Source organism: Somniosus microcephalus, chromosome 6 (assembly GCF_052327205.1).
Source record: "Somniosus microcephalus isolate GS21.2 chromosome 6, FLI_Smic_1.0, whole genome shotgun sequence".
NCBI lineage: Eukaryota > Metazoa > Chordata > Chondrichthyes > Squaliformes > Somniosidae > Somniosus > Somniosus microcephalus.
The window spans coordinates 208,414,938-208,434,535 of NC_140992.1; the positions used below are offsets into that span (position 1 = coordinate 208,414,938).

Here is a 19,598-nt window from a genome sequence, read left to right on the forward strand (position 1 = left end):
GAATTAGCAGACATGCTGGAGCAAAGCGAGTCACCAGGTCTCCGTCTCCTTGATGGAGAAGTGAAATCCCTGTTCTATGCGGACGACCTGGTTCTGCTGTCTCCCACAGAACAGGGATTACAGCAACAACTAGACCTACTCGACAAATACTGCCAAAATTGGGCTCGAACAGTAAATCTAAAGAAAACCAACATCATGATTTTTCAAAAAAGGCCCAGATGTCAGGAAAACAAATACCAGTTTACCCTCAGTGATACCGCTATAGGACACACTATGAGCTACACCTACCTTGGTCTAACTATTACAGCATCAGGGAGCTTCAGCATAGCAGTGAATGCACTAAAAGAAAAAGCCCGAAGAGCCCTATATGCAATAAAAAGAAAATTCTACAACATCCAAATCAAAATCTGGCTCAAAATATTTGACAGCATAATCCTGCCCATTGCACTGTACGGTAGTGAAGTATGGGGCCCGCTAAATCACCAAAGCTACACTAAATGGGAAAAACACACAATAGAAGCCCTACATGCAGAATTCTGCCGAAGCATCCTTCGCACCCAAAGAAAAACTCCAACAAATGCATGCAGAGCCGAACTAGGCAGATACCCACTGATAATAAACATCCAAAAACGAGCACTAAACTTCCTAAATCACCTCAAATCTAGCTCCCCAGACACCCTTCATTTCAAAGCCTTTCAGACCCAAGAGCTAAACCCAGAAAAGAGTCCCCTGAGTCAGCTGCTACTGAAACTAAGTACTCAGCCGGACCCTGACCAGCCCCAGACCAACACAGCCGTCCAAACACCAATCCGAGTGAACCAAATCATTAAACAATGCAAAGAAACCTACCTGGAACATTGGAACAAAATAACCGAAAGCCAAAGCAGATTAGAATGTTACCGGGCCCTAAAAAGAGATTATAAACTGGCAGACTACCTCACGACCATCAGAGACACAAAACAGAGACAGACCCTCACCAGGTACAGACTAAGCGACCACCAACTGGAAATTGAAAAAGGCAGATACAAGAAATCCTGGCAGCCTAGAGAGAATAGAATATGCGATCAATGTCTGGCCGGCGAGGTTGAAACAGAAATGCATTTCCTCCTAAAATGCGAAAAATTCAACACATCAAGAAACATATTATTCAACAAGCTAAGCCAAACAACCCCAGATTTCAAGGAATTGGATGACCTGTCAAAATTGAGATTAGTCCTAGGAGAAGGAGACAGACCATACCTTGGGGCCAAATATGTAACAACATGTCACAACCGGAGGACTGTTTAAAATTAATATTGAACGTACCAAATGAAGTACAAAGACTGTTTAAAATTAATATTGTTTAAAAGTAATATTGTATGTACCCAACAAATGTCAAATCGATTGACACCTACAGAATGTTGGAAAACTGTACCTTTTTGCTATGTAAGCTTTGGCAATATGGTTCTCTGTAAACTTTCATGCCAATAAAGCATTTGAATTGGAAAGAGAGAGAGAGAGAGAAAAAGAGAGGAGAGAGGAGAGAGGAGAGAGGAGAGAGGAGAGAGAGAGAGAGAAAATTGTCCCCTGAGTCAGCTGCTACTGAAACTAAGTACTCAGCCGGACCCTGACCAGCCCCAGACCAACACAGCCGTCCAAACACCAATCCGAGTGAACCAAATCATTAAACAATGCAAAGAAACCTACCTGGAACATTGGAACAAAATAACCGAAAACCAAAGCAGATTAGAATGTTACCGGGCCCTAAAAAGAGAATATAAACTGGCAGACTACCTCACGACCATCAGAGACACAAAACAGAGACAGACCCTCACCAGGTACAGACTAAGCGACCACCAACTGGAAATTGAAAAAGGCAGATACAAGAAATCCTGGCAGCCTAGAGAGAATAGAATATGCGATCAATGTCTGGCTGGCGAGGTTGAAACAGAAATGCATTTCCTCCTAAAATGCGAAAAATTCAACACATCAAGAAACATATTATTCAACAAGCTAAGCCAAACAACCCCAGATTTCAAGGAATTGGATGATCTGTCAAAATTGAGATTAGTCCTAGGAGAAGGAGACAGACCATACCTTGGGGCTAAATATGTAACAACATGTCACAACCTGAGGACTGTTTAAAAGTAAGACTGTTTAAAATTAATATTGAACGTACCAAATGAAGTAGAAAGACTGTTTAAAATTAATATTGTTTAAAAGTAATATTGTATATACCCAACAAATGTCAAATCGATTGACACCTACAGAATGTTGGAAAACTATACCTTTTTGCAATGTAAGCTTTGGCAATATGGTTCTCTGTAAACTTTCATGCCAATAAAGCATTTGAACTGAACTGAACTGAGAGAGAGAGAGGGAGGAGAGAGAGAGAGAGAGAAAAGAGAGAGAGAGAGAGAGAGAGAGAGAGAGAAAAGAGAGAGAGAGAGGGGGGGGAGAGAGAGAGAGAGAGAGAGAGAGAGAGAGAGAGAGAGAGAGAGAGAGAGAGAGAGAGAGAGAGAGAAAGGGAAGAAGACAGCCAAGATTTGAAATTGCAAACTCACTGTTCAGATCAGAGGGCTACAGCGTGACCAGGAGGAAGACAAGATATGAATATATGATTGCTGACAATTTGGATTGAGTTTGCTCAGAACAGTGCAGAGGGCCAAAGGCGGAATGAGAACAAAGAAGTTGAAGTGCCAAGCTGCAAGCAATTGTGGAGACAATAGAAATGTTTGGCAAAGTCATCACCGATCTGCATTTGGTCCCCAAACTCTGGAGGAGACAGCACCATGAAGTTTGAATATAGTATACTACATGGGAGAAAGTAAATAAAACATTTATTTCACATTTTCAGTTTTGCCTTTATTTCTACTTTTAAATAACAAATATTTTAATAATTTCCTGGAACAGTGAAAAGGGATGGCTACTGCTAGCAATGGGTAGAAAGGTAAATGCTGCTAAATAACAGAATTTTCATTATGGTTTCAGTTCATGATACTTTTAATTTGGAAACAGGGTTGGTAAAATATATCAGATGAATTTTACCTTAATTTCACCCAGTGTATTCAAACGGTGACCATTGTGCTTTTATAAATCACACAAATTATATTTCTTTTAAGTGCAGTGAAACCAGAAAGCCATATATCATTTAAAATAAATTAATGAAAACAGTTGTAGGCAACTTCGGAGGGTAAATCTCAACTTACTTCATTTAAAACCGGTGTTTAAGTTTATACAAACTGCCCAATTTTCCTTTCCATTAATTTCAATGGATAAGAAAATCCGACAGTTCCTCTAACAGGCACCCGACATGCAATGCCAGTTTTAAGCTCCAACGGGGAGTTGAAAACTGCTCCATTAGAATCCATAATTTGAGATAAAATTAGTGAGCATTTAGAAATACAGATTAATTAAACCAGCACAATTTGTTAAAGGACAGGCGTGTTTAACAAATGTAAAAGTTTTTTTTGAAGAAGTGACTGATTGGATAATAAAAAATCATGCAGTAGATCTAGTGTATATAGATTTTTCAGAAGGCATTCAATAAGATTTCTCACAAGAGGCTGGTTAGCAAAAATAAAAGATATGTTATAAGAGGAAATGTAGCAACATGGACAGGAAGGAAAGTTAAGGCAAATGGATTAGAGAAGGGTTGGAAGTGATGTACCCCCAGAGGTCAGTGCTGGGACCACTTTTGTTCTCTATATATAGATTTGGACTTGGGCATATGGATAACCATTTTGAAACTTGGTGATGATATAAATGTAGGAGGTTTGGCAAACAGTGAGGAGGACTGTCATGGTTAAGAATAAAAAGAATTAAACTAAAAAAATTTTAAAACTTACCTGCAGATGGAATATTCAGATGAAAAACAAAATGGCGATTGGACCTAGGCAACTTGTGTCACAGCACCACCTAATGTTGGGAGGATTGAATACATAATCTTCTTCCTTCTTAGGCTGTCCCTCGGAACCGAGGATGACTTGCTTCCACATTAAGAAATGAGTTCACAGGTGACTGATGAGTCCAATGCGGGACCTACAGTCTCTGTCACAGGTGGGTCAGACGGTGGGTGGGGTGCTTGGGTTGATGCCACTTTCCATACCTCGGGAGCCTACTGTCAAACAAGGGCAGACGTCGATGACGAAGTCCAACACCGCCTTCAGTGTGCCAGTGCAGCCTTCGGTCGCCTGAGGAAGAGAGTGTTTGAAGACCAGGACCTCAAACCCGGCACTAAGCTCATGGTCTACAGGGCAGCAATGATACCTGCCCTGCTGTATGCCTCAGAGACATGGACCATGTACAGCAGGCACCTCAAAGCACTGGAGAGGTACCACCAACGCTGCCTCCGCAAGATCCTGCAAATCCATTGGCAGGATAGGCGCACCAACGTCAGTGTTCTTGCTCAGGCCAACATCCCCAGCATCGAAGCTCTGACCACGCTCAATCAGCTCCGATGGATGGGTCACATTGTCCGCATGCCTGATACGAGACTCCCAAAACAAGCGCTCTACTCGGAGCTCCGGCACGGCAAGAGGGCCCCAGGTGGGCAGAGGAAATGCTTCAAGGACACCCTCAAAGCCTCCTTGAAAAAGTGTAACATCCCCACCGACACCTGGGAATCCCTGGCCTAAGAACGCACAAAGTGGAGGAGAAGCATCCAGGAAGGTGCCGAACACCTCGAGTCTCTTCGCCGGGAGCAAGCGGAAGCCAAGCACAGGCATGGCAAGTACGCAACTTAAGCAAGTATTACAGCATTACCCATGAAAGGTTGTATCAGCAGATGTTAAAAACTCTTGACACAGGTAGTAAGTGTGACAACAAGAAGTGTAGCAGTCGCAAAAAAATGATTAGTCTATCTCTTGTGGTGTTGCTCAGCAAGTTGGAGAATATGGTCACTCTCTTACCTGATCTGATGTATTCCTGTTGCTGTTTCCCTCCGTCTGTCTCCTTCAATTTGCTTCTCTCCTTAACTTATTCTCCTTTCGTTTTGGTTGGGCGAGTGGTTTGGCAGGAAAAGCCACCTATGGGGTATGGAAATACAATAAAAATGTGGCCCTCAAGAGGGTCTTTTACCATCCCATCGTGCTTCCTCCATCACCCTCCCCTCATTCCCACTGCGTCCCTTTGAACTATCCACAGAACTCCAGTCCCCTCCCCTCCTTTTGTTCCATTCCCTGCGTCCATTTGCATGTGCATTTTGACTGCCCCTCCGGATCCAAGCCCATCATTTCTATTTCTCTTGTTCTTCTCTTCTCTCTTAGGACCTTCTCTCATTTCTCTCCGCTTGGGTATTCTGCCCCCCAAACCCTGACCCCAACCCTTCAATCTGGAATTCTAATCCTGAAACCTCTCCGCCTCTCTACCTCTGTCTCTTCACCTCTGTCTCTTCCTTTAAGACACTCTTTAAAACCTACCTCTTTGAACAAGCTTTTGGTCACCTGTCCTCATGTGGCTCGGTGTCAAATTTTGTCTGATAATGCGCCTTAGGACATTTTACTATGTTAAACGCTCTATATATAAATGCAAGTTGTTGTGGTCACTCTTGACTCCAGTCTCTCACACAAGTATATTCGCTTAATACACTTTCCAAAAGATTATAGAACACAAGCTACAAAAGGTGTGTAATCAGAATACTCATTTTTTCTTACAGCCTGTGTTTTTTTAAAAAAAACAAATACATTAATAAAGCTTTTGAAATTTAACCTCATTTTTCAAAATTATGTGAAGCTACGGAGCAGAAACTGGTGGACGCTAAAGAGCAATATTTCACTAGTATAGTTGGGGAACAGTACGAATGCATCCTAGGGAATTAAATACATTGCACATGCTCAGGCTGCACAAGCCAAATTCAGCTCATAGAATCATAGCTCTGGGCAAAAATATCAATTCCAAACCCAGCTTTTTGGGAGGTCGAAGCCTTCAAGTAAAAACTTAAAGGAAGGCATTAAAAGAGACAAAAGACAATTCATTGGATACATTTAATCACATTATTGTGAAATATGTAATAAATGTTTGTTTAAATTGGACATTCGAAATTTTAGTTATAAGAGAAAATGATGGCTGAAAATATTTTCAGAAAGCATATTGAGTAACTTACAAAAGATATTACAACAAAGCTCATGCAATTCAAGTGGCAGACTTACCTTAAAGGATGAGTTGCATCAACGAGTAAGGAGGCCATGCAAAGTAATTTAGGCGATATACTGGTGACTGATGCCATAAATTAATATTTTTAAAAAAAATGCATTTTTCCCCTTCCTCACCCAAAGGTGCTGACTCTTGCTGGAGCAGTGTGTCTAAGCAGCCATTATCAAGTGGAAACCCAACAGTTATTATGAGCAGACTGTTGGACCTGGAGGGTAGTACAGCTGAGTCCCGGCTCACATCCACAACCTCATCCTCACACTTTCCAGCTGGAGTCACTATTTAGCAAGAGGGCGCAGAAACCCTATCCCAGTGTAGAAGATAATTGTAATGTCTAATTGCTATTCCAGCAGAGATGAGCTAATTCAGCAGACCATGAACAGAGCCAAAGATCTTCTGGTCTGTATGTCTCAGTACAACCCATGAATCCATCAGCGAATCCACTTAAAACGTATAAAACACACTGAGCACACCAGATCCAAAACTAAAACCACAGAGTGCTGCGTATTGCAAATTAGCAATAGATCAAAACATACAAAAAGGACAAAAACAGAGCAAATCAAATCACTTACCGTCAAGGCTCATCACGAGGAACAGGTATCACCCTAGCTGAGTATGGAACATCAGGTGGTGAGGTTAGAAGGTTCCTCAGAACCATTAAAAAAATGCAAGGAGCCAAGCTCCATAATGAACATACACCAATATTAATAAGGAAAATCAGTCTTGAAAACAGGCCATGTATCTACATTAAAAATTGAATATAAACAACCTCTAGAAGACAAGACACCAATGTTTTACTGGATGAGAAAAGAACAAAAGAAAACGGTGTCAGAAATCACTGGAGGTCAGATCATCGAGGAGCACCCAAGTGGTGCAATATTGAACCCCCAATCTGTCATCCTGCCATGTCTAGCCCACCATTATCAGCTTGGGAACATCTCAAGACATTTTTCTCAGCTGAGCTGTCCTTCAAAGTCATCTAATCCAGTCCATGCAATGAAAGAGCAATGTCTTCTGCCACACAACAATAATAGACCTTACACTTTGATATTCATCCCCAAGTTTGCCTCTGCAGGAGTGACAGCAGCAGTATCTAAATGGTACAGTTGTGCAACTTGTGATGGTTGAAAATAGTCTCTTGTAAGAATGATTTATTAAAACCACTTGATAGTAGCACATTATTAAATAAGCTGCACACCATGCTGTGAAGTAAACTGCATGCAACACACTTGAACAGTTTGTGCAGTAGTCATTTAAAAAAAAAAAAACCACCAAAAAGTCCGTTTTAAAAAGACAACATTTTTATTTCTGACACAGTAAAGAGTCTACTGGCTCAGAAACTTAACAGTTTTAACAACATGCTAGAACTCAAAGACAGAACATGTAACAGGCACATTCCCCAAATACAGCAAATCCTGCATTTCCTAGATGCAGAACAGGACAGTATTCAAACCAAAGAGAGACATCATTTTATCAGTGTTTCATTTCACGCTTTATTTGTACTGCTTAAATACCACCCTCTAAGGATTCCAATGAACAGTTTTGTGTCCGTAAATAAGATTTAACCGTATTATCGATTAAAATACCAATTTGTCTTTTGTATAGTAAATCCATACAGGCAAAACAAATATATATAACATATGGGCACAAAGCTATTTCCCCAAACCTCTATATTACTAGGATACTACAAATACATTTAAAACAAAAAGTATTCTTAAATAAACATTTTTATTTTAAGTATTTCACATAGGAAATCTATCAAAGTTAATGTTTGAGCCCCTAGCAATGGAAAAAACCTCAATATAAATAACCCATATATCTGAATTTTTAACCAAAAATAAATATCTATAGTCAACCAATTCTCTGTACAGTTCAACTATTTCAGTGAAACAGCCTAGCTGTATATTTGAACACTAATTCACTCCCCATCTTTAACAGTCCTGCAAAGCAAACAAGTTTCAATAAAATCACTTAAGACTGTAATAAATATCTTTCTTTGCAGTCAACATATACAAACAGTTTGAAAAAGTAAATTTAGACTTTTTAAAACGATGATGAAAAATGTACAACTTGGATGTATTTAAAAACTAAGACCTACAGGTCCATAAAACATGTTTTATGGTTATTACAGTATCTTAATTGGTATTTCCATATTGCTAATATTACAAAGTGGAAAACAAATGCAGCACATTACAAAAACATTCCAGCCATTTTTGCAATGCTATTTCAAATACAGGATATACATTCTGAAAACGTTAATGAACTAGAATCCCTCCGCGCCCCCCCCCCCACCATTTCTAACGAGCTTTTCATAAACTAGAGCATTTCTCCTTCAAATTCAGTAATGAAAGATGTATTCTTATGGGCGAGACTGCTGCTCAGCATTTGTTTTTCTCCTAGTCCTATCAGTAGCCAGTTTCATGAAATAAACATTTGTTTAAACAGAACCGTCAGTTTGTAAACATTGTATTAAAAGAAAAAAATCTTATTGTAGTTGCTTAAATACTAAAGAATAATTGTATGCCATGAGATGATCGCTAGCAAGAGTAGTCAAAAAATGATAACTGGCAACTGAACAGGTAAGTGTGTTTTCACATTTGGTTTGTATGTACATAAAGGTGGGACAGTGATGTAGAAGCTAGCCCCCATGTGGCACTACAGATAGCTAGGTACCTCATTCCACACAGTTCACGTCATCACATACAGTTCTACTTCGCTTACCAAAATTTAGAGCAAGCCTGGTGAATTCAAAGGTTTCATGGCACAAGAACTTTCACAAAACTGCTTGCGATTTCCGTTTCCTAACTGAATAGTGATTTGTTCCACTCACCTGCTCCGCCCAACAAAAAAAATGGCCACCCTTGCAGTGGTCATACTGGGTTCCACAGAAGGAACTACACCAGTCACATCACCCACTGATTCCAAGGTTTAGAATCAGTATCCATTTTAAAGTCTGAAAACCACAGACAGAATTATCCAGGTCTCAGCAAACTTCCAAGTCCCAAAATAGAGCTAGATTTACCTTCACATTAAGTATGCAATTGAATTTTGAACAGGTCCACAGACAAGCAACAATGCAAGACAGGAAAATGCACAATTTACAGCCAGCCACAATTTTCAGTGCTGTCTTACCATTGGAACTGTCACTTAAATTTCTATGAATATGCACTTGCATTTTTCCCCCAGTAGGTTTTGATTTTGCAATGCTGAATATATCAACTTTACTTCCAGAGTGGCTTTAGGAATGACCAAACAGACGCCACTTCAATGCCCGCTGTGTTGTTCTCATCCTTTGCATCTTAACTACTGTTAAATGACAGCGTGTTGAAATAGTCAACAGAAAGAGACAGTGATCAAAATTTAGAATTTTTAGAACTTCAGAATGGAATAGGGTGGTTTCATGTAGTTCTGACAGGTAACGTACACTAGAGCAACTGTAGCTGCATACGCTGAAACTATTAATAGATAACACCACAGTAAGAACACAATACCCTTAATGTACTTACAAAAACTAACCTGAAATTGTTTTGGTACCTTAAATACAAGTCTTAGTTTGAATTGAAATAAAGTTCTGTTTTTGGTGAAATGTGTCTCCTGTATCAGAACATTGTACTATTTACTACAGGTTATTACGTTGCAAGGCATCGCATAGGTTCTGATTAGAATCTGGTTCTTCTGTTATCAAAGCAATAACTTCCCATTCTCCAGACTTGCTTGATCTCTTAATAGCATCCACAACACTTTGCATATAAAGGCCATCTTCAAAGGAAGCAGCCATAGAAACTGGCTTGTGGGCCCAGGTGCGCCGATCCTCCTGATCCTTAAAGGACTTGCTCAAGGCTTGCACCATGTAAACAATGCCTTTTAAATACAAGAGGGGAATATCGCCGAATGCTTTCTCCAGCAGCCCAGCTGTGTTTACAGACATGGTATCAGCAAGCAGCAGCTCCTCTTTGAAGGAAGTGTTTTTTTGTCCATACAGGTCTGTGCCTCGAGCAACCAAACGTCCCGCGGATCCCACAACCATGACTTCATGAATAAATGGGCCAGGCATGTTAAAGTTGAGTGTAACGGTGCTGCACACACCACCGTTCATCAACATCTGGAAGAAGCAGAAATCATCACTGGTAACATGTCGGATCCCATGGATGTTGTCATTTTGTTTGACAAAGGTTTTCAGGAGGCCGTGGACCTTCTCAGCCCTCTTATTGGTCAAGTGTGTCAGGAGGTCTACAATATAGGTGCCCATTGTGTGAAGCCCACCCCCACCCATCAGTTCATCACAGATCCAGTTGTACTTGCTGCTGAGAAGACTGCCCCAATACACACGTACGTCGCAGATCATGACATTACCAATGTAGCCTTCTTCAATTAGCTGCTTCATCTTGATAAATGCTGGCAGGAACCGAAGCACATTATCGACAATACTCATGAGTTTAGGATAGTAACGAGCCGCTTTCACCATTTTGAAGGCATCCCCCGAAGTAGCTGCTTTCTCACAGATTACATTCTTTCCAATACCTTTTATTTGGACAAGGAAGAAAAAAAATTAGGAAATCATGTAAAATTAAACACTTTCATGATTAAGAAGTTTGCAGATGATACAAAAATTGGCCATGTGGTTGATAGTTTGTAGACTGCAGGAAGATATCAATGGACTGGTCAGGTGGTCAGAAACATGGCAAATGGAATTCAATCCAGAGAAGTGTGAGGTAATGCATTTGGGGAGGGCTAACAAGGCAAGGGAATACACAATAAATGGTAGGACACTGAGAAGTGTAGAGGAACAGAGGGACCTTGGAGTGCATGTCCACAGATCCTTGAAGGTAGCGGGGCAGGTAGATAAGGTGGTTAAGAAGGCATATGGGATACTTTCCTTTATTAGCTGAGGCATAGAATACAAGAGCAGGGAAGCTATGCTTGAACTGTATAAAACTCTAGTTAGGCCACAGCTGGAGTACTATGTAGAGTTCTGGTCACCTCATTACAGGAAAGATGCGAGTGCACTAGAGAGGGTACGGAGGAGATTTACGAGGATGTTGCCAGGACTGCAGAATTTTAGCTATGAGGAAAGATTGGATAGGCTGGGGTTGTTTTCTTTGGAACGGAGGTGGCTGAGGGGAGACTTGATTGAGGTGTATAAAACTATGAGGGGCCTAGATAGAGGGGATAGGAAGGACCTATTTCCCTTAGCAGAGGGGTCAATAACCAGAGGGCATAGATTTAAAGTAATTGGTAGAAGGATTAGAGGGGAGTTGAGGAGAACTTTTTGCACTCAGAGGGTGGTGGGGATCTGGAACTCACTGCCTGAAAGGGTGGTAGAGGCAGAAACGCTCATCACATTTACAAAGTACTTGGATATGCACTTGAAGTGCTGTAACCTACAATGCTACGGACCAAGAGCTGGAAAGTGGGATTAGGCTGGATAGCCCTTTCTCGGCCGGCACAGACACAATAGGTCGGATGGCCTCCTTCTGTGCCGTAAATTTCTATGATTCTACTTCCATTCAGTTATCATAAGGCCTGCAGATTACATAGCACTATCAAAGTGCCCAAACAACTACATACTGTACAATGACTGGAAACATTAAATTATAGCATATATACACATATAACATAAGAACATAAGAAATAGGAGCAGGAGTAGGCCAATCGGCCCCTTGAGCCTGCTCCGCCATTTAATAAGATCATAGCTGATCTGATCCTAACCGCCAATCTACTATCACAAAACCATCTCCTGAATCTAACAGAATTAGACACACGAAATAGGAGCAGGATCAGGCTACACGGCCCCATGGCCCGCTCTGCTACCCACAGGGCCATGTCCGATCCGAACCTAGACTCATGTCCAAATTCCTGCCCGCTCCCCATAACCCTTAATTCCCTTTACTTCTAGGAAACTGTCTATTTCTGTTTTAAATTTATGTAATGATGTAGCTTCTACAGCTTTTGGGGGCAGCATATTCCATGGACCTACCACCCTCTGAGTGAAGTAGTTCCTCCTCATCTCAGTTTTGAAAGAGCAGCCCCTTATTCTAAGACTATGCCCCCTAGTTCTAGTTTCACCCATCATCGGGAACATCCTCCCCGCATCCACCCGATCCAACCCCTTCACAATCTTATATGTTTCAATAAGATCGCCGCTCATTCTTCTGAACTCCAATGAGTAGAGTCCCAATCTACTCAACCTCTCCTCATATGTCCATCCCCTCATCCCCAGGATTAACCGAGTGAACCTTCTTTGTACTGACTCGAGAGCAAGTATGTCCTTTCTTAAGTATGGACACCAAAACTGTATGCAGTATTCCAGGTGCGGTCTCACCAATACCTTGTACAACTGAAGCAATACCTCCCTATTTTTATATTCTATCCCCCTAGCAATGAAAGCCAACATTCCATTGGCCTTCTTAATCACTTGCTGCACCTGCATACTAACCTTTTGAGTTTCGTGCACCAGGACCCCCAGATCCCTTTGTACTTCAGTACTTTCCAGTTTCTTGCCATTAAGATAATAACCTTGACACAAGTTCCACGATTGATGTTTTAAATCTTTTTTTTATCCATGAACGTTCAAAAAGGATTCAGACCTCTCACAGAATAAATCAAAATAATGGGACACAGAGCCACATCACATTATTTAGTCTTTTAAGGTTCCAGCAAACTATCAATGCAACTTGCTGACATAGATTTGCCCCCCCCAAAAAACAGACAGGTTTGAAAGAAAACTGGTTACCCCTTCTTTGCCTATCTGAAGTAACTTGGAGTGGTACTTCATTCCATTTTCCTCAGTTACCCACTCATTTTCCAAACACCTTTAATACATTCCACAAAAATAGATTGCTACATTACAAATATACTTGGGCCCATTGGATTAAACTAAATGGCCCTACTATACAGCAGGCATTCTGGTAATAAAGCATCAACTTTTAATATTAAGTATGTGACTACAATTTTTATAGCTAGTACGCATATTGAAAGCACAGCATGCCAGAGAACAACTTGAAACACTTACTGGCCATTTTCCCCAAAGTAATAAATTACTTTCATAATTGTTTGACAAGTACACAGGATTCAAGGGCACACTTACAGAAATCAACCTCCCTTTTTTCATTAACCTTGAACAGCGACATAGAGATCAGCAACTCAATGCCAGTTGCAGGTCCAAAATCCTGTGCCACCTTAGCGAGCTTGCAAAAAACAGTTTTCCTCTACACTTTGGTTTTATCAAATCCAAACAAATGTTGTTTGTAGCCTTATTTATGAAAATGGGTTAAAATATAGACTGCTGACCAATAAAATAACAGAAGTAGCACAGCAGAGAATTTCATGCTTTCTCTACTGAAGTACTAGAGTGGGCTTCACCAAGACAGATAATACCTGTAAGCTTATCATGCTCCAGGATCCTGAGAGACTTAAAGTATGGCCTGGCAACCTGGAGAAGGGGATACAAGGGGCTGAGAATGTGGAAAAACAAACGATTCAAGGTGAAATTGTCTTCACCCATGTCAATCAATAGAAGTACTGTAAATTACCCATTGGTTATGTACTATGTAGTTTAGAGATGTAGAGTTGCATGTGTGTGAGGTGTGATCAGTTCATGCCTCATCAAAAATACCCTTAAGAGACTTGTAGCTCAGAAAAAGCTAGAGCTAGTCAGAGATAGAACAGCAGTGGGAAATATTTTAAATGGTCAACAGAGTTCAGGAGAAATATATTTTGCTAAAATACAGGAATATATTAGCCAATAATGAAACACCATGGATGAATAAAGAGATAAGGATAAAACCCCCAGCTGTCACAGTAAACAAAGTTGCAAGACTGAGAGCTAAAAATATGAGCTTCATTCTACACGAATTAAAGTCTGCCCTCTGTCATCAACTTATGCAGAGAGTATATACTTTGACATGCAACAAGCTATGTACAGACACTAGAAGCAGAAAGACACAAGGGGGGAAAAATTGGATGGGGCTAATTTTAGCGCCCCGAAAAAGTTAGCTCCCCTCAGCCGTAAATTCAGTAGTAGCGCCCCAAGCAGGAGGTGGGGCACTACTGGAAAGCAGTCCACCTCCCGCATGGGGCGCTACTACTGAATTTCACAGCGGGACGTAGCACCGAGTCATTGCAGGCCTCCTCCCCTGATTAAACCTGCTGGACCACCGGGGAGCCGTGAAAACAGCCCGGCACTCAAGAGGAGTGCCGGGCTGAGCGATCGCGACCTGCACCCTGCATAAAAAAGTGAAAGGGGGCAGTTGCTAGCAGTCAGCCATAATAAAAATGGCCGCCTGACACCTGCCCTTTAAGTAGTGCCGCTGCTGCAAAAACACCCCTTGATCCTGTCTGACACATCGTCCGGCAATAGGTCAGGGGACACAAGGGAAGTCTGCGGCCGGGGCGCTGCACACAGCGATGACGTCATCGCCGGTGGCGCAGGGCGCTACCAGCTACCACTAACCTCCCACTGAATTTCGCGGGAGGCGTTAGCGGCACCACGCCCGGGCGCATGGGGATTTGTGCCCCTGGGGGCACTAACAAGAGGCGCAAACCGACCCAATTTCCCCCCCAGGACTATAAATAATAATCTGGCTTCTAATCCATCTATTATAATGATAATGGGGGAGGGTTAAAAAAAAAAAACAACTGTTATAGTGCTATTTTTGAACAGAGAGAAACATTTCGAAGTCTATAGTACCTAAATCACAACAGCTTCATTTGGTTAACACAAAGTTATATGTGCACAAATAAACAGGAAACTTTCGATTTACCGGCACCTAAATAACCAGAAATCTCGGTTACCCGGCAAAATTCAGGAGTAGGTTCAGGTAAGTTTTACTTCATATTCTACTTGCCTTCCTCGATCTGTTGCTGTGCAAGAGTGTGGCTGCAGCTGTTGCTAAGCTACAGAGACGCTTGGAACTTGTGGCCATTGTTCTGAACCTGTTGCTAAGCAACAGGGTTTGTTGCTTTATACGCAGCTCTCAGTATCTTTTACTATAGATTTCGGTTATCCGGAATTTTTGATGAACCGGCACCACGTCGGTGCCGGATAAAAAAAAAAAGTTTCCTGTAAATATACTTCTACTTCCTTAGAAAGTTTCAATGAGCTTCAAGGCAGACATAACTAACTTTTAGCTATCTAACTTCCTAAACAGGTAGCAATTCCAATACAGGAAACTTTGGTTTATCCGGAGGTTATATGTCCGGAATACTCGATCTAACGGCAAAAATCAGGAGCCGTTTTCTATAAGTTGTTTTAGTTCTCGTTGCTTTTTTCCCCCCCCCCCCCCCAAAGTCAGGCACTGCAAGGTCTGTAGCTATAGCAACAGCTTCAGCTAGAGACGCTTGCAGCTGCAGCCAACTGTTTTGAAGCTGTTGCTAAGCAACAGTTTGTTGATTCACACGGAGCTTTTCAGTTCCGTATGTTTCAACATTAACGCTGGTATGTCCGGCACTTTTGATGGTACGGCACCAGCTCGGCCCCGTCAGTGCCGGATATCAGAACGTTTCCTGTAAATGGATGTAAAAGTGTAATATACTGAGTGACTTTTCACTTTCACTATTCAGATATAATGGGATGTAGGACATACCCATGTTTCCTTTCATAGCATCTTAGCAACAATAAGCAAAATGACCAAGTTGACCAAGGAGGACAAAAATTACACTTAATTTTCTTCATTTTTACCTTTCCACTGTTCCTTTCGTATTTTGTTCGTATGAGTGTGGGGAATGTTGTTTAAGTATAAAATCCCTCTATTTTCTTCCCAGGCAATGCTGTAACCATGGCCAACAGGAGAGCTGCACCCACACCTCTATCAATGCCTCTCTAAGCTAGCGGGCATTGGGAGAGCAGTCCAGAGGCAACCATTTGGTTGTCTCTACAACCTCCTTGAGCCTGCTTTGGGAAGTGCCCAATATGGTAGAACACAAGTTCAGTTCCCTACTCCACCGACATCCTGATCTCAGCTACATCGGAACGGTGGCATCGTGGTTATGTTACTGGACTAGTAATCCAGAGGCCTGGACTAATAATCTGGAGACGGCAGCTAGGAAATTTAAATAAATCTGGAATAAAAAGCTAGCATCAGTAAAGGTGACCATCTATCAACCAACTATCGGATTGTCGTAAAATGTCCTTTAGGGAAGGAAATCTGCCATCCTTACCTGGTCGGGCCTGTATGCGACTCCAGCATACAGCAATGTGGTTGATTCTTAACTGCCCTCTGAAATAGCCTAGCCATTGTAACAAACCGCTATGAAAAACAATAGTAAGGACGACATCGACATTGGCTACGGTCATGACAACGGCACATTCAGCCCAGTCGACCCTGCAAAGTCCTCCTCACCAGCATCTTGCAAAAATTGGGAGAACTGTCCCACAGACACCCAACAGCCTGACAGTTATACTCACAGAATCATACCTTTCAGCCAATGTCCCAAACTCCTCCATCACCATCCCTGGGTACGTCTTGTCCCACTGGCAGGACAGACCCACCAGGGGCGGCGGCGGCAGTCGGGAAGGAGTGGCCATGGGAGTCCACAACATTGACTCCAGACCCCATGAAGTCTCATGGCTTCAGGCATGGGCAAGGAAACCTCCTGCTGATTACCACCAACCACCCTCCCTCAGCTGATGAAATCAGCATTCCTCCATGTTGAACACCACTTGGAAGAAGCAAGGGCACAAAGTGTACTCTGGGTGGGGGACTTCAATGTCCATCACCAAGAGTGGCTCGGTAGCACCACTACTGACCGAGCTGGCCAAGTCCTGAAGGACATAGCTGCCAGTCTGGGCCTGCGACAGGTGGTGAGAGAACCAACATGAGGGAAAAACCTACTTGACCTCGTCCTCACCAATCGCAGATGCATTTGTCCATGAAGGCATTCGTAGCAGCGACCACCACGCAGTCATTTTGGAGACAAAGTCCCGTCTTCACAGAGGACACTCTCCATCATGTTGTGTGGCACTACCACCGTGTTAAATGGGATAGATTCAGAACAGATCTTGCAGATTAAAACTGGGCGCTGTGGGCCATCAGCAGCAGCAGAACTGTATTCCACCACAATCTGTAACCTCATGGCCCAGCATATCCCTCACACTACCATTACCATCAAGCCAGGGGACCTGGTTCAATAAGGAGTGTAGAAGAGCATGCCAGGAGCAGCACCAGGCGTACCTAAAAAGCGGAAGCAGCGTGCTATAGACAGAGCTAAGCGAGCTCACAATCAACGGATCAGATCAAAGCTCTGCAGTCCTGCCACATCCAGTCGTGAATGGTGGTGGGCCATTAAACAACTAACGGGAGAAGGAGGCTCCATGAATATCCCCATCCTCAATGATGGTGGAGCCCCAACACGCGAGTGCAAACGACAAAGCTCAAGCGTTTGCAACCATCTTCAGCCATAAGTGCCGAGTGGATGATCCATATCGGCCTCCTCCTGAAGTCCCCACCATCACAGAAGCCAGTCTTCAGCCAATTTGATTCACTCCACGTGATATCAAGAAACGGCTCAACGCACTGGATACAGCAACGGCTGTGGGCCCTGACAACATCCCGGCTATTGTGCTGAAGGCACGCGCCTCTAGCCAAGCTGTTCCAGTACAGCTACAACACTGGCATCTATCCGACAATGTGGAAAACTGCCCAGGTATGTCCTGTCCACAAAAAGCAGGACAAATCCAATCCGGCCAATTACCACCCCCATCAGTCTACTCTCAATCATCAAAGTGATGGAAGGTGTCGTCGACAGTGCTATCAAGCAGCACTTACTCACCAATAACCTGCTCACTGATGCCCAGTTTGGGTTCTGCCAGGACCACTCGGCTCCAAACCTCATTACAGCCTTGGTCCAAACATGGACAAAGGAGCGGAATTCCAGAGGGGAGGTGAGTGGCTGCCCTTGACATCAAGGCAGCATTTGACCGAGTGTGGCATCAAGGAGCTCTAGTAAAATTGAAGTCAATGGGAATCGGGGGGGAAACTCTCCACTGGCTGGAGTCATACCTAGCACAAAGGAAGATGGCTGTGGCGGTTGGAGGTCAATCATCACAGCCCCAGGACATCGCTGTAGGATTTCCTCAGGGCAGTGTCCTCGGCCCAACCATCATCAGCGGCTCCATCAAGACCTTCCTTCCTGATATGCCTATCAATTAGTCCAATAAAAGGCGACGAGTTAAGAACGTAACTGAAGGTTTTTATTGGCTAAATAACAGAGCCCACCCTCGTGGGTGATCCGATCCAACAGGGAGGAATACTAGCCAGTCAGCTACCTTTATACCTGGGCAGGTAATGGGCGGAGTCGGAGGTGGTCAGCCCAGGTATAACAGTGCGACAAGAGGCGACCTCGTGTAGTGATGTGACAGTGAGAACAATATACAGTGATAACTATAACAGTGGTTTACCACATTCACCCCTTGTTTAGATTAGAGTCCGGCGGGGTGAAGTGTATTACCAGCTCTGGTATGTCAGTCTGTCCGGAGGCTTCGTTAGCCTCTCCGATCGTCGCAACGGCGGTGTTACATTATCCGGTGTTAAAGCTGGTGTCTGCGTAGTCGGCAAAGGCTCGTGGGGTTCCAGCATGCCGTCTACCTCGGCTGGACTCGGGGGGTTGGGAGGGGGGGGTGAGGGTGCGAGGTCTCGTAAGGAGACAGTGTCCTCCCGTCCGTCTGGGTAAGCCACATAGGCGTACTGGGGGTTGGCGTGCAGGAGGTTCACCTTCTCGACCAGGGGGTCCGTTTTATGGGCCCTCACGTGCTTTCGCAGCAAGACGGGTCCCGGAGAGGTCAGCCAGGTTGGTAGGGTGGTTCCCGTAGTCGACTTCCTGGGGAAGACAAACATTCGAGCATGGGGGGTGGTGTTAATGGCAGTGCAAAGTAGTGACCGGATGGAGTGCAGCGCAATCGGGAGGACCTCTTGCCAGCGGGAGGTTGGGAGGCCCTTAGACTTTAAGGCTAAGAGGGTGGCCTTCCATACCGTCGCGTTCTCTCTTTCCACCTGGCCGTTCCCTCGGGGGTTGTAGCTGGTGGTCCTGCTTGCTGCAATACCCCTCTCCAATAGGAACTGACGGAGTTCCTCGCTCATGAAGGAGGCGCCCCGGTCACTATGTATATAGTTCGGGAACCCGAACAAGGCGAAGAGTTTGTTCAGGCATTTAATGACCGTGTTACTGGTCATGTCTGGGCAGGGGAAGGCAAAGGGGAAACGGGAGTACTCATCAACGATGTTGAGGAAGTACACATTACGGTCGGATGACGGTAGGGGCCCCTTGAAGTCGATGCTCAGACGCTCGAAGGGGCGGGTGGCCTTGATCAGGCTTGCTCTGTCCGGCTTATAGAAGTGCGGTTTGCACTCAGCACAGATCTGGCAGTTCCTGGTCATGGTCCTGACCTCCTCGATGGAGTATGGCAGGTTGCGGGCCTTAATGAAATGGTAGAGTCTGGTGACTCCGGGGTGGCAGAGGTCATTGTGGAGGGT

At 43.5% G+C, this 19,598-nt stretch overlaps 1 protein-coding gene across 3 annotated transcripts in view; it reads right to left on the reverse strand.

Moving 5' to 3' along the window:
• Positions 1-7,408: 7,408 nt before the first annotated feature.
• LOC147116418 (glucose-fructose oxidoreductase domain-containing protein 2-like) overlaps positions 7,409-19,598 on the reverse strand; it is a 41,498-nt gene continuing 29,308 nt past the window's right edge. For all 3 annotated transcript variants that reach the window (XM_085991318.1, XM_085991319.1, XM_085991320.1), the window contains one exon: positions 7,409-10,650. In XM_085991318.1, the coding sequence (XP_085847444.1) occupies positions 9,749-10,650 (902 nt within the window). In that variant the 3' untranslated portion in view covers positions 7,409-9,748. The remainder of the gene's footprint in view (positions 10,651-19,598) is intronic.